Source organism: Filicampus tigris, chromosome 15 (assembly GCF_054856515.1).
Source record: "Filicampus tigris isolate MCC_2025a chromosome 15, RoL_Ftig_1.0, whole genome shotgun sequence".
NCBI classification, from domain to species: domain Eukaryota; kingdom Metazoa; phylum Chordata; class Actinopteri; order Syngnathiformes; family Syngnathidae; genus Filicampus; species Filicampus tigris.
In genome coordinates, this window is record NC_141231.1 from 8578722 (window position 1) to 8595091 (window position 16370).

Consider the following 16370-nt stretch of genomic DNA (forward strand, 5'->3'; position numbering starts at 1 on the left):
TCCTTGATAGACAAGTGGCTCAATCAAATAATGGAATAATTGTAATTTATTGAACATTCTGAACTCCTGTTTCCATGGCATCAAATTGAGCAGATTAAGAATGTGCGTCATAGTGTGGACGGACCTCCTATAGCTGACGCTATGTTGGACTTTTACGTTAAAAAAAAAAAAGTTTATAACCAGTAGCACTTGTGCTGGTTAGTGTTCTCCACATTGTTTCAATTGTTTTTATGGCACAATTAATCAAGTACACATACTCAAATACATTTCATCACGGTCAATCAGTAAATGACATTGCCTATGTCCATATTTGTACACAGCCAGAATGTTTTCCAAAAGGCATCTGCTGAAAAGTCATTCAAATTGAAGAAGACATCATTTTTTGGGCTTTGTTTTTTGGGCGCTGTGGTAAAATAACAATGTTTCAAATAAACACGTTATCCATTGTTTAGTTCAGTTACGGAATAGCCTTCAGAAAGCAGCCAGTGTTTAAAATGAAGTGTCAAGGAAGCTTAAAATTGGGTTTGCAACTGACACAGTCGTTATTTCCCTGCCCACATTGTGCCCATCTGTGCGAGTGTGGGCGTGTTGCTCTTAAAACTTTCTCGCGGTCAGGTACATGTCTATTCTCAGGCAGCAAAAAGTGGTGAGCTATTTCATTTAAAGGAGAGGTCTAAATTTAAACGCGCAGCGCTTTAGTGAGATATTAAGATGCCCTTGGAGAAAACCAAGTGAAAACCCACGCAGGCACGGGGAGAACGTTCTTCGAAATGACGCTACCAGAAAGGACACGCAAAATCATGTTCTCGGTGGACTATTTGGCAATACAGTATCAAAAATGTCGCAAACAAACAGCAGTATTGTAAAATGTTGATGGCTTCTCTTCAAACCTGTTTTGGTTTATCTAAAAACAAACATTGGCAGTGGAGTCGAATGTTAAATTTAGCTGTCTGAGTCGCTAGCATAAACTTCAAGACGAAAAGAACTTAACGTAAATCATTATGTCCATAATGTCAGCAAATTTGCCGACAAGCCAAACCCCGCCGCCCACATCCCTGAGGACATTTCTTTGATAAACTCCCAAGATCTTATGATTGCAGTCAACGCGTGTTGTGGCATGTGCACTTGGACGCATTGTTGTAAGGTGGTATGGTCCTAAGTTTTCCATGACTCCACCACCAAGTGCTGCAGGAGAAATCAGTGAATCTTTCAAAAGGTATACAAAAGGTTTAATGAAAACGTTTATTAAGTGTACAGGGAAGTGACTTCATGTCATTCTTAAGTACCGGTACAATATGATTAATAATAATAATAAGCTAACTATGGCACTAAAACAGAAAACAAAACGTTTTGCTGTCACTTTGGTGACAAGCGGCAGACTCAGTGGCTAAGGTTCATAGCGATTATGGTCCGTTCTTGAGAGGTGAATCACTTCACAAGACATTTTACTTTCAGATTCTACGATTATCTTTATCGGGTATTATGTATAGAGCAGCATGGCAGAAAATGTTTTAGCTCTTTTCCCACAACCCAATGAGTTCAATTTCCTGTACAAATGTCATCATTGCATTTTGCTTTTTTTGCCATCAACAAGTGGTTCAGGTTTTGCGAAAATCGGCTGCTAAACTTGCTTGTGAGTTTTGTTCGAGTTGCTGAAATTTCCTTACATTTTATAGAGATTTGCCGACGTGTCGGAAGATTTGTAGAATTAAAAAAAATAAAAAATAATTTGTAAGATTTCTGGAGATGTCCTGAAGTCGTTTTTCTGTTTGTGAGAGTTGATGAAGTCTTGTTAGATTAAAAGATTCTTTTTTTTTTTTTTTTTTAAGATTTGCTGAGCTCTCCTGGCATTTGCTGAACTCTCCCAAGATTTAAGTTTTGCAAAATTTTCTGAAATCTTTCAAGATTTGCTGATGTCTCATGAGATTCGATGTAGGTTCCTGAGATTTGCTTAGGTGATTTCCAAAGTAAAAGCAGATGTTTTCAAATGTCTTATTTTGATCAAACACAAAGAATTGGTCTGCTTTCGTGGAGGCCTGCAGAAATGAGAGAATATTTCATGTTGAAGGCTGGATTTGGACAATTTTAAACGAATCAGTGACTATAAAGCATAACTCCATTAGCAAAATAGTTGTGTCATTATTTATCAGTGATAAATCTATTTGTTGTCGCATAATTGATGAATTCTTGCAAATCTGTTGTCTCGTGATATTTCCTGAGGTCTCAAGAGATTTCCTAAAGTCTCGTAAGATTTGCAGAGGCCTTGTAAGATTTCCTGAAGTCTGGTGAGATTTGCTGGGACCTCGCAAGGCTTTTGCTGATGTCTTGTGAGATTGTCTGGAGTCCCCGTGTGATTTATTGAGGTTTTGCAAGATTTACTGTGTCTGGCGTGATGTTATGTGCGATTGTGATTCATGCTGTGACTTTCGAGGCATCTATTTTTTTTTTGAAAAATATTATCCTGATTTAATCAACATCTGCTTGTGGTTGTTCTATTTCCAGCGCTGTTAATAAGACTGCCGCTGGCACGATATCTTTTCCTTCCTTCCTTTCATATTCAATCACAAAGCTGAAGAAAAAGAATGTCGCTTTTTTGCTCATGAAATCACAATGCTGTCCCATCTTTACACGTACAGGGAAGATGCATGTGTCGCTGGCAGAAGCCTTGGAGGTCCGAGGAGGTCCGCTCCAGGAGGAGGAGGTCTGGGCGGTGCTGAGCCAGAGTGCTGAGAGCCTCCAGGAGCTCTTTCACAAAGGTATGAACATTGAAAATTCAAGGCAGGAGAGATGTTTTTCTTGCGTATCGTCATCTTTGCACTCACGCTTGCATTGAGTCGATGCCGCGGCTCTAACCGCACTATTTGTTGAGTTCTCTGTGGTCCATAAAACTGTCGACCGCGCAGTTTTTGGCTTCGTTCTCTTATCTCACCCGAGTCATATTTTCCAGTTTTCGCAGTTCTCTACCTGCTTTGTTTTGCGCTCGTCACCAAGCCGCTCCATGCTCGTTAAGGTAATTACAGATTGCCATGAATAAGATAAAAGTGCGACGCTTCCTATGGAGCAAGTTAGTCACATTTATTTTCTCCCAAAATGTTGTCATTACATTACAATGAAAACCTCCAAGCCGTTCCTGGTTTACCAGCAACTGATTCTCATGTCCAAACAGTTCTGAAGAAGTGAATCTATTCAAGATGTTGCATCATAACATTCAAACGTATTACCTGTATGATTCTGAAAGTGGAGTAAACTGTGTGGATGCAGAAATCACGTGAGATTTGCTGAAGTCTTGCGTGACTCCTAACAAAATGCCGGAGGTTATTGAAAAGCTCCAAACACATTTAACCCTCAAATGTTCATCCGATCCAGGCGCATGTAAATGGTGTCATGCGTGGTACCTTGATGTAATAATAATGAATTGTTATACATCACGTTTTGAATTTAACTGCTGAAGTAACTTAACTTTTCTACTAAATTCTAATTTATTTAAAGGGGAAGTCAACCACAAAAATTGTATGCAATAATACTGTTTCTGCGCTAGGGTTGGGCATCGTTTGAATTTGGGCGATTCCGATTCCAGTTTCTCGATTCGATTCCGGTTCCTAACGATTCTCGATTCAGATCTTTATTTATTTATTTTTTTAATTTTTAATGGCGGGGGAGGGGGGGGGGGGTACTTCCTAATTCCCAGTGCCCAACCCTACTCTGCACCTTCACTAGTTGAAACATGGCAACTAAACTAAAAAGGACCCAGGTAGAAAAAAGTTGCGATCGACAGGACTGGAGGGAAACACTGACTGAAGAGACGTTTTTAGTCTGTAGACGGTGCAGGATGTGAGTCAGCGGGCACCACAGGGCTCTCCTCTCTCGTCTTGATTTTGTTTGTCAAAAGAAAAAAACTTGAGGTGGTGCTGCCCAGTCGTCTCGTATGAAACCCCGCTGCACCTGATTATGTTGGCACACAAACCCTCGTTTTGATGAGTTTGCAAAGATTCAGTTTCATCTACGTCTGCCCTAACCAGCCTGACTTTGCCTCCAGATGTACAGTACAGTTCAGTACTCAGCTGGCTGCTTTTCGCTGAGTATCGTGGAGTTTTTGCCCATGTTATCAGCGAGGCCTATTTTATGCTGAGGTGGTGTTTTTACATCAAGAGGACAGCGCTCACATTTTAGACTCGCGTGATAAGGTTGGGGGCTTGTTGAAGGAACACGCTGGCCTTTCAGGATGCAGTTTGAAATCCCATTTTTAGCATTGAAATGAATGTAAACCCTTCTTTGCCAGATTTATAATGAAAAAAAATCATAACTGTCATTCAAGTGTTGTCTGTCAAAAATGTTGTCTTAATTTTGAACCTGTTCTTGTTTTGTAGCAAAAAAATAAATCATCGTTTGAATAATCGTGATTTCCAAAACAATCGTGATTCAAATTTTTTTTCATAATCGAGCAGCCCTAGTACATACTGTAGTTTACTTTGATGAAATGCAGTTTTGGTGCAGGCCTGATTAAAGGACCATACAAGTATTTCCCTTTATAAGAGCAGATGCACCACATATTTTGATGTCACTATTATGTCCCTAATCTTGTGGCTGTTGAGTGTGCTTTCACAGTCACACAATGCGCTGATTGTTCTGTTTTACTGCCACTTCGAGTCAATAGAAACTGATGCTCACTCAAGCGTAGAAGTAACATGTATGTTTACTTGGATGCTATAATAATAGCTCTTCACCACTCACAGTTATCAACAAGTGCATGTTATATCGGGACACAATAACGTAATCTGTTTCTCACCGTTTACGAAATACAATGACATGATATTCCAATCCCGAATGACCTTGTATTGTGGAAGTGGTTAATTCCAGGTCGTTTCCCATTTCTGCGTGACTCACCTGTGCGTTCTTTGCCGTGACAATTGCTTCATGCATCTTTACGATATTATGAATGGGTTTACCAAACAATGGGCGCCATTTCTTTTGCCTTGTATGCAAACCACAGCGCTGTAGTTGGTTACAGTGTTAATCCAAGAATGAATTTCTTGTACTAGTTGGTTACAGTGTTAATACAAGAATGATTCTCTTGTACTTGATGACCCTAATCTTCCGTGACAGTAGTCAACCTCCGATTTGGTCCACAAAAATTCTCCGTTTAAGATCAATTATATTGCGGTGTTGGCAGAATGGTGAGAGCAGTTTTGTCTTTGTACTCCAACTTTCTCCCACATCCCTGAAACATGCTTGTTAGGTGCATTGAAAAGTCTAATTTGCCCATAGCTGTGAAATGAATGTGAACGTAAATGCTTCCTTGTGTTTATGTGCCTTGCCAGTGACTGGCGACCAGTCTAGGGTGTGCCCTGCTTCTCTTTCCAAGTTAGCTCGGGTAGGCTCTGGCTCACCAGCAAACCTGATAAGGACCAGCAGTATAGAAAATGGATGGATCAAATATTAGACCTTTGATTGAGGAAAAAAAAAAAAAAAGTTGGTCAATATCAGCTTTAGCTGAGATTCCAATAAAGATAAAATCAAATTAGAATGTAGAACCAAAGAACAGCAATCGCAGAGCGTGTTGACCACACACAAAGATTTTCTCTCCTAAATATTGAACAGGGTTAACATTTACAATTGTCCGCCTTGAATGTTTTCCTAGAAGATGAGGAGGAAAAATGACACTTAAAACACCCCACACTGCAGGTTAATTGCTCGGGATGATCTTTTAGGGACATCCAACGATCAGGCATTTGCTGATGTAGACTGTAAAGGAGGCGGGGAGATGCCCAAATTTGGCTCGATTATCAAAATGTGTATGTTACGCTGTTTGACTTTGTGACATTTCTGCAGGTGCTTCCATTTTGTTTGTGTGCATTTTGATCTTTTTGCTATTTTGCGCAACCTTGCGTTCAGCGCTTAGATAAGACCTTCTATCAAATGACATGCTTTCTGCGGCATTGAATGTAAGAAACATTTAATAAGAGACAGAACTGTCCCTCAGATAGCCTCTTATCACAATGACAGCGCATGGTTTTAGCAGGAGTCTTTTATCCCACCAACACCCTCGTAAGGAAACTTCTATTTACATAGCAAATTCCAGCTTTTGGAAAGAAAATGTTTCAAGTTCATCGGTGTGCTTTGTAATTTTAATTTTTATTTGACTTCGCCTCTCCTGGGTTTTCGTATCGCTTGGGAGAAAAGAATTTTGCAGCGCTGCTCAAACATTCCTTTGTATATTTTTAAAGCACACGCTAACCGTGGCGCTGGTTGTGGCTTGGTCCGAAAAAGTACATTTTTCCCAAAGGCCGTGCCTCTGCGCCTCTGTGCTGCAACAGTTATTTTCTCGCGGCTTGTTTGTTTACTTCCACCATCTTCAATTTCCTCAACAGTCTCATCCAGGCTACAAATGTTTAGATTAAACGTGACAATCTCTGAGCTTTGTTGCGGTGATTTACAATGGCTTGGAATTTACCTAATTGGATGTGTTTTGGCTTCCTGATCTTATCTCCAACGGGTCAATTGTGTGTTTCCTCCCCGTCATCAGACCCCTCAGCGATGGGCTTCATCATCTCCCCCTGGTCTCTCCTGCTCATGCCCTCAGGCAACATCTCCTTCACAGACGAGTACGTCACTCAGCAGGACCTGAGAGCCTTCACGGCCCCCGAAGTCCTCGAGGGGAGCACCCTTACGTCTGTCTCCGACATAGAGAAGGTACAAAAACATTTGCCACGCAAGTCAGTGGTGTTTAGTATTTCAGCGGCCATGTTAGAGGCCCCAAAAAACAGTGTTACCACAGACATATCATATTTCAAGGTTTTACCATTTAACCACGAAAGTGTTTTTATTTATTTGATTCGATTTGTTTTTTTTGTTTTTTATGTTGCTTCTTTGGTGAGATTCCCTCAAAGCACTTTCACGTTTAATGATGCATAGCACAAGGGATACATTTTCTCCTTTTAAAGGCCACATTTTAAGCCTGGGGCGTTCTACAACCCATGGCAAAAATATGGAATCACCAGTCTCAAAGGATATTCATTCACTTGTTTAAACTTGAAGGGAAAAAAAAGCAGATCGCAGACATAAAACGAAACTAAAGTCATTTCAAACGGCAACCTTCTGGCTTTAAAAAAACACGAAAGGAAATCAAGAAAAAAAGGTGGGAGTCAGTAACAGTTACTTGTTTCGACCAAGCAAAGCGAAAAAATATGGAATTATTTAATTCTGAGGAAAAATTATAGAATCGTGAAAAAAATAATACAAAAAAACACTTCAACACATCTCTAGTACTTTGTTGCATCATGGCTGGCAGTCTCAGAGACATGGACATGAGTGATAAACGGTACTCTTCATCAATCTGGCTCCAACTTTCTCTGACTGCTTTTTACTTATTTTTTTTACTTATACATCTCTAAAAATTAAACAACAACTTAAGGGTCTGAAATACATGCATGCATATATTATTGAGAATAATGCATGTTACTTGAGTGTTGAGTTTTTACAGCCACATATGTATCTAACATTGCTACTGCAATGTTAAACGCGGCTCTCACTGCCGTCTGGTCTGTTTTGTGAGTTAATGAAAGGCACTCAAAATAGATCTCTGGTGGCGTTTGCCATTTGAGTTCCCTACGAGCGGAGCAATTGCTCATACAAGCGAGTGCAAAACAAGCAAGGAAATAGTACAAAAAGCGCACCAATGAGGAGAATCCACAAAAAGGAATCTCGGCTAGCATAAGCGCTACTCGACACACGCTTGTGTGAGTGAGATTGGCGCGCTTCCGCGCTGGGATCCCTTTCTGTGAATTTACATATGAAATCTCCTGCATGCTTCTGGCAGGACTTCCAAGGGTGACTTTGGGAATAACTGTGGAGCGTTGACATTTAGCGGTGTTGTGGCTGACCTTCCTTTTGCACTCACTTTTTTGTTTAATACCTGCTTCCGGGGACCCAAGTCGGGGGACAAACCTTGGGAGGCTTAGCTTCCCTGTAAACAGGTGTGACCCCGCGACTCTTAGCTTGACTATGGCCCCCTTCGCCATGGTGTCTTATGACCAGGACTGTGACTGACCATTGCACACCTTCCCTGTGGACGGTGTCAAAGCTCCATGGGGGGGCCAGTCCTTGGGAAGGACTGTGGCCGCCTATGGCTTACCTTTCCTGGGCATGTGTGGCGGACGGGACCTCCAAGGGTGGCCAGGCCTTGAGAGGGACTGCGGCCAGACTTGGCTCACTGAGCTTATCCGGGCGGAGTGTCTGTAGTCCAGACAGGACCTCCAAGGGAGGCTGGGCCCTGGGAGGGACTGCGGCCGCTTGAGGCTCACCCCCCCTGGGCACGGTGTTGGACCTCCAGCCGAGGACTTTGAAGGAGGGCTGGTTCTTCAATGAAACCATGGGCCCGACAACACTTGGAAGAGGGGGCGGGGGTGGGGCTATGGTCACCCCACGGCTGGCCAAACTGGAGTACAATTATTTTCCCCTTCATTTATTTTTTCAGCAACATAGTAGTAATTAGCAAGGTTGTATTATATATTTTCACTGATTATCATGATTCTCCTTCACATCGTGATTGTTTTGGGGAAACAGTATAAACAGTATAGTCTTACTGCCTTGTGGGGGGGGGAGGGGGGTGGTTATTGTAAACACACACTTAGTTTTTGGATGTTTCCTTGACCGATAAGACAGCTCTTGACAGATCTTTTTGCATTTGCAACAGATGACTGCAATGTTTTGTTGTTGTTTTTTTTTTCTCCAAAAACCACACCCCCTCTATTAGAGCGTTTGCCTCTGGTAGAGGAGCTGAAAGCTTGTATAACTGCATTCCGCTCTCCGGCACGGTCCCACAGACCTCAACACGCTTTTTTTTTTTGCTGAGTCAGTTTTCCACCACTGGCCCTGTCTCTGCTCGACCCTGGAGGCTTTATTTCAGGGCTTGAAAATCTAATTCCCTCCCTCCCTCATTATCACTCACTGTGGGATGGAGATCCACGTTTTCCTCTCAATGCACCTTTCACTTTGCTGTTTTTATTAAATGTCAACATTTTCAGAAAGTGTGTGTGTGCGTGTGTGTGTGTATATCTTTAAATGTCTGCCCCGGCCTTGAAAAGTTATGTTGAATTTCTTGGCCATGGCAAAGTTATTCTTTCTTCCACCAAGACTAACATTGAGGGGAAGTAAATTTTCTTCCCAGCGCTGAGTAACAGGAGAAAGAAAGTGGTGAAAAAATGTCCTCCATTTCCGTTTCGACGATCCTGCCCTTCCAAAAGAGCAAGAATTTGAACATTTTTACGGCTTTATTTAGACCTTATGACTTAAGCTACCAGTTTAATGCCCTGGACCTTTGCATTCCTTATGTCTGTGTGGTCTTTGTTGTTGTGTTCTTGTTACAATCATAATTATTTTCTTGCAGATGCACATGTACTCTTTAGGGATGACCCTCTACTGGGGTGCAGACTACGAGATACCCCAAAGCCAGGTGAATCACAGCTGCTTGACAACACGTGTTGCTTCTTCCTTTGTTTTGCCGTAACTTTTGGTCTTGACTTTGTGTCTTCACGTAGCCTATGAAGTTGGGAGAACACCTAAACAGCCTGCTCCTCAACATGTGCGATGATGTCACACTGAGCCGAATGTCGCTGCGCACGGTGCTGGACATCTGTAGCAAACACATTCGAAACTCCACTTGTGACCCTCCGTTTTCGTATGTTAGAAAGCTGGTCCGCTTGGTGCTTGGTAGCCTTTCCCAGGTACGTTCTTTGCCAAATCAGCTGCAATCATATGGTCCATGTTATTACCTACAACTTCCTATACACTGGATTTTAGGTAGTCATCTCAATATTTTCCCATTAAAGCCACACATTGATAATGTCATGAAAATGGTCAAGTTAAGAGAGAATTTCCGAAAGTTTGGAAAAAAGAATGTATAACAAATATATCCAATTTGACTGGAGTCTGATCCACAGTGGACCTTTGGGCAATGTGAAATGTTGGCTTTTTCTGGCTTTCTCTTTTTGTAGGCTTGTTAGCACTAACTGTTTAGCCTCACTTTTGGATGTTTTTTTTTTATCTTAACACTCTGCTTTCTATTGATAGGTTGTGTGAATTGTCACTTTCATGTTACAATGACATGGCATTGAAAGTTTCCTTGTAGAAAAACTATGGCGGTGTTTAATAGTGGGGAGAATTTCCTTTCACTATTTTACAACTTTTTTTTTTTAGCATGTAGCTAAGCTGTCAGGTTTATTTAACCTACAACTTCTTAAATGTTTGGCAGACAGCTTAACCACTATTCCACCATTAAGTCCAACTTGATTTGTTAGAGAATTTAGAATTAGAGAATGCCCATTGAATAAATTGTGTTTTTTTTTCCCCAACCACACATTTGTAGTTCTCTTCTTCCAAATAACATATGCTGTGTAATGTGTACATTGCGCAGAAGCATCAATGTGTCTTTTTTTTTTTTGTAAGTCAAGATTCAAAGATAAACAACACATTAGTGTTTTCTTTCTCTCTGCCTCAGCTGGATGGTCTGCTGACTGACAGAGAGTCTCTTCCCGAGCGGAGTAAGGAAATTCGGGAGAGGCTGAGGGGCAAAGGCTTGCCTTCAGGTAACCATGAGCATAGATAAACAAAAGAGCTGTGTTTGTTCAGCGGCTCTATTATCCTGATGCTGATTAATCTTTTTTGTGATAAAACAACTCTCATTAATAGCCCACATATATGGGAAAATCACATGAACTCATGTTGGTACCATCTCATCAGAATTAGTAGTCATAAAAATGTTACATTGCGCTTTCGCCAGTTGCATGCTCATTTTTCCACGTGAACCGAGTGCAAGTTGTCGAGGTACGTCCAGGATCAGGCTTCGATTTCGGAAAGTATGACCAAATCTTCCCGGTGGTTTTCCGAGAACATGTTTCCAGACCCGAGGAAAGGGGGGGGGGGGCGTGCAAACATGGCCGCCATCCCGATTATGTAAGCGTGGCATGGCATTGATTAGAGATGCATATTTCGAAGAGCCCCAAAAACCACTGCTGCTCTGCTGTTTATGTCCATGTTTTGTTTCTATGAATGAACAGTGGGCAGCCGCAAGGGAAAGAGTCTTCATTTAGTTCTTAAGTGTATTTCTTCTCAGGCAGCCACTTCCCGTTCTTTATATGAATCGCTGTTTACATGTTGTCAATTGACCTTAACAATGAATTGGATTCGGCCTAGGGGCCTTTGTAAACTTCCTTGTTCTGTGAACGACCACACTTTCTAACACAATTTCTAGAAAACGCCCTCTGTTATCCTGCTCAACAACACGTATGTGCATGGATGTGAAGACATCTATTACAGTAAACAAAAATGTAGTTAAACTCAGTACCCGTTGAAGATCTTCACACACATGTAATGGAGAGGGAGAAGTGTAGTTACCCGAGTTCATAGACACTGTCCTTCACATTTGGACATGTATAAGACAATATTGAAGACACTCACAATCTTCCTTTTTGCCGTCATCGGTGCACAAGGAAAACACAAAAAAAGGCCAACGAAATAGCATGTCTGAGAAGTTAATCCTTTGGATCCTCACTGAGCTCAACTCTCTAATTGGCGCCAGTTCAAACATTTCTGCAACATGATTTTTACCCAAAATAAAGCAAGCTTTCAGTGCAATCGACTGTGGAGGTTCCACCCGAACCGTTTTTATCCGCCATGATATCTGGAATGAGTATGTGAAATTCTCAGTGTTTTAAGAAGCTTTTTGATGTCTAAGTGGAACTTTTTCCTTTGATGTCCTTCTAGGAAGAAGTGCAGCCCCCAGGGTGCTGGAGCGCTACCGGGCCAGGACTCAGGAGCAGAGCGCTCTCAACCGGGGGCTCAGTCGCTCCATGGGATCCCTGCCGGTGCACGACGTCATGAGGGGGGAAGAAGGGGCCGCCCCCCAGTACTCTCGCTGTGACTATCACCCCAACTCGGAATGTCCCGGTGAAATGTGCCCCACGTTCGTCTCACTCCAGCACCAGCACTCCTACCCCTACCTGCACCCCCTTCACCCCCAGCAAAAAGGCCGACCCGTGGAACTGGACCGCAGGTCTTTACCCTTCCACAGCACAGACCTGAGGATAGCTCAGACCAGGAAGTCCTGGGCCTCCTCCGTAGACTTGGCCTGCATCGACCCAGAGGCCCTTCGTTTCGGGGCTTTGGAGGACGCGCGCCGAGGCAGCAACGCGTTAAGCACACAAACGATTGGCAGGATCAAACTGCCGTTCAGCGCATCCAGAGAGAGGGACTCTCGCTATTTTGAATTTGGTGGGCTAAAGAGCCAGAATGCCCATCACCTCTCTACCCCGTCAGTCGGCTCGAACCTGCCCGGTGCCTATGACCGCATCAAGGAGCGGCAGAGGAAGCTGCAGATGCTGCGACAAGCCATGGATGGTGAGTGAGTCTATTGAGTTTATTTTCAGTTTGCCACTACTGAGAAGACTGAGCGCTAAAAACAACACAATTAAATGGATCCCCAAGTCAAACATAATACGTCCTATGATCCTTGTTGACTTCCAGAGTTTTGAAGTTTTGCTCCCTGAAGCTGATTCAATTCAGCAGCATGAAATTTAGTTGGCATGTCTATCATGGCTAGAGCCACAGCCAAATCTTAGGAATCCATTCCCGGAAACACACAGGAAGGTTTGAGACACACGTTTTGGTTTGAAGGTCATTTGCCCAGAGTTTGACTTGCTTCTCATGTGCACATGGCATACGTTTACACTCTGAGCTTTAAGATCAGGTCTTTCCTGATAGTGTTTAACGTTGGATCGTGACTCGAAAGACAGTGACAGCCTGTAACAATACATGATTGTTGTCATCATACCAAATACACTGACTCAGATGCCCATTATGCACGTCACACCACACACAATAAAGCGGAAATGTCGCTCAATTTGGGGAAAACAAAAAGGCTGTTTCGTTGAGAGAAATCTTGCAGGTTAATAATGTGACACATTCAAGTCTAATCAGGTCATACTGTAGTTTACTTTAAATGATTAGTCCACCTGGCATGCTCTATGTTCACTGTATTTAATGGTGTATTGTGCAAAAGCAAAAACATGCATGTTCGGTTCATTGAAGAGTGTGAATGTCCCCTGTGATTGGCTGGCGACCAGTCCAAGGTGTGCAACGCCTTTTGCTCAAAGTCACTGGGGATAGGCTCCATTTCACGTGCAAACCTAATGTGGACACACACACTATAAAAATGGATGGATAGAAGTTTGGAAAATGTTGACGTTAAGGTACAATCCAGCCTTCCTTTCTGTAGTGCTTGTCCTCCATAGATTAAAAATGAACTAGACGCTATTCCACCTGAGTTTGGGCGAGAGGTGAACTGGTCGCCAGCCAATCACAGGGCGCACATAGGCAGTGTGTGAGAGAGCGAAAAACAGCCAATAGGGCGCATTCAGATAAACAAACATTCACACTCACAATCGATGAGTTTATTCCATATTGTCCATGAAGTGAAACTGCCAATACCTGATGCACAACTGATAGATGAATAAATGATACATTACAATAGATTCAAAATTCCTGTACCCACACCTACAGTATGTCAAGTGCCTTACCAAAATGTCACGGGTTCCTCGTTTTAGTGTAATGGCTATAAAATAAAAAAGAAGAGGCCTCAAAAAAACAAAACCATCCAGATGGGACATATATCACTTTCACCAGGCCATAAAAGAAGATACTGCGTGGCAGCACCAATGCAGAGGTGAAAATTACAGCAAAGGGACGTCCATCTTTAAGTCCCACGTGCTCATTTTTTTTTTTAGTTTTTTTTTATTTAACTCTGACTGTTGGACGCAACGTTGAGTTTATGTGAGTCACTCGCACGGAACTGTCCAAGTTACTCCTTCTAATTACAGGCCTGCTTCATTCTAGCCGACCACACTCCGTCATACATGTAGCATCTCCTCGCTGCTATATCCTTATGTGCCGTTTGCCAGCGCTTGCATATTGTTGTGAATTGCACAGACTGGCCACCATCTTCGAAAGCACAAACAGCTCAATTGTTAAACCACAGGAACATTGAGGGTTTTTTTTTTTTTTCTGCCAGCATTTAACTAAGAAGTTCTTTGTGAAGTATCTGTCGGCCAGCTGGGCTGAGTCACATGTGGACAAAAAGCTCTGCTGCCCATTTGGAGATTTTATTCTTCTCTCTTTTCATAATAACATGAACGGCCTTCTTTGCTCCTCTTCCTTCTCCCTGCGCTCGGGCAGCTATTTTCAGTTCGCTCGAGCCGCAGAGCAGCGCCGTCCTTTTCTTCCTCGGCTGTGGCTTCTCCTCCTTCACTACCGCGGGCCGCATGTCCCTCCCTTTCTCCTCCCTCCTCTTCCTCCTTCAATAGGACAAGAGGAGTCGAGCCTTTGCTCGCTTGATAGTAGGAGTTTCACAATACATCGTTTTTTTTTTCCCCCGATGAGATACATATCGATATAAGGCTTCGTCACACACAACAATGGCTTTTCTGTATACTTATTATAGGTAATTGCAAATAAACACAATACAATGTCGTTTCATTGGATTTTATTTTAAAACTAACTCAGCTTTACTTATTCCAAAATATACAAAAAAAAATATTGTCCGAGCAAACTAGTTCACTTAATATTCTAGCCTAAAGTGCAACAGAAGAAGCTAGTTCATTTTTTTTTTTTTAATGAGAGAAGCGATATATGGGTACCTAGACTGCCAAAAAATACAAAAAAAAGAAGAAAGACTATAGTAATAGTAAAAGAAATGGAAAAATCTAGGCTAATTGTTAGATGAGGTGGCAAACACTTCTGCTTGTCGTTTTTACTGAATACAAACACTCAACGCAACCAATATATCTTCTATTTGTGTCTGCCAACAGTGCAAGCTTCATGTCGCTACCTATTTGGTGATCGTTAAATTCCACACCACAATCACAGGGTGCATGGCTCCTCCGAACTTTTGAATTGACCACACACATAAGGATTTGCCATCATAGACATTGAACAGGTGAACAGCATTTACGATGAACCGTTTTTCAAGCGGATCGGGGAGGAAAAATTTGCTCCACTGATGAGGCCACTTAGAACACCTTGTCCCCGGCTGTGATTGGGCTCACTTCAAGATGACAATAACGGTAAATGAGCAGGGGGGGGAAAAATGGGTGAGAACCGACTGTTACGGGTGTGAGAGATTCACCCGGTCGGTGTGAAGCGCCAACACCATCAGAGACCGGAATGAATTGGGATGAACACAGTAATTTACTAGATGCTGCTTCTACCAATATCGTAACACTTCATTAAGGCGGCCCAATGTGAAGGTGCCTTCGAATGCGGCCTTCGTTTCAAGGGTGCATGGCCATCCTTCATCCCAAGATTCTTTGCATGCCACCGCTCAGCCCTGAAACATATTTCTACAAGGTATCGCGTTTGAACATCCCATGCTAGATATGTTATAACCTTGGTAATGCTGACCTAGCATTTCAACATAAGGGTGAAACTGACACTGGCATAGCTCATAAAGGCTGGGCCATTCCATTTGACAAGAATTGACATGGCTGTCTGGTTCCCTTCAAAGGCATTCAGTTCTCTGTCGAAGTCATTGGCATGCTACTGCAGTTTTTTTTTTGCACACTGTCTCCAAGACAGGATTTTCTGCCATTTTGTCCCAGTTAGGGCAAACCAATTCACCGCAACCTCGCCAATATTCTACCCTGGCGGTGGTAGTATCAGAGCTGGGACTAGACCTGTTAAATGTTGAACTCTGGAAAGGTGGGACAGGGGTTTTACATTCCCTTTACATTAAAATAAATAAAATAAATTGTCCGTCTCTTATGGACGGCCGTTTTGCTGACTATCGACGAATAACGGGACACCTCTTAAAATAGACGGACTGACGAATGACGGAAGTGGGTTGTCCGTCAATGTAATCGTCGCGACTGTTAGTCCGTCACTGGTGGACGCCCGCGGACTTCAGCCGGACTAATTGACGGACGTAGATGACGGACTTACTGACGGATTGCCGAACTGACTATTACAATCCCGTTCGTCACAAACAATGACGGACGTGTACCCTGTCCGCTGTCGGATGACGGACCAGCAAATTTAGTAAAATGCCCACTTCTGTTTGGATATATTTTAACAACGTATTCTTCGCTTCACAAAATAGTTAATTGCGTCCTGCTCGTAACCTTGAAATGTCCTATGTTGGGGACGTCATACACCGAGGACGCACTATACTCTGTCGCATTGCGGAGCTCTCCCTATCCTGCACCAGATCAGGGTTTCATTTACAAAACACTTTAGTGACAAGCTCATGTAAACTGCACCGCATTGGGGAAATGTGGCTTTTTAATTCCACCAAACCAAACTAATATGATAAACGTGTGGCTGGG

The 16370-nt window shown here is 42.6% G+C and overlaps 1 protein-coding gene across 5 annotated transcripts in view; it reads left to right on the forward strand.

Moving 5' to 3' along the window:
• Nucleotides 1–16370, forward strand: part of ptpn13 (protein tyrosine phosphatase non-receptor type 13) — a 71038-nt gene that overhangs the window by 27343 nt on the left and 27325 nt on the right. For all 5 annotated transcript variants that reach the window (XM_086052981.1, XM_086052982.1, XM_086052984.1 and 2 more), the window contains exons 2-7: nt 2637–2756; nt 6524–6690; nt 9386–9451; nt 9537–9722; nt 10496–10583; nt 11761–12393. In XM_086052981.1, the coding sequence (XP_085909107.1) occupies nt 2642–2756; nt 6524–6690; nt 9386–9451; nt 9537–9722; nt 10496–10583; nt 11761–12393 (1255 nt within the window). In that variant the 5' untranslated portion in view covers nt 2637–2641. The remainder of the gene's footprint in view (nt 1–2636; nt 2757–6523; nt 6691–9385; nt 9452–9536; nt 9723–10495; nt 10584–11760; nt 12394–16370) is intronic.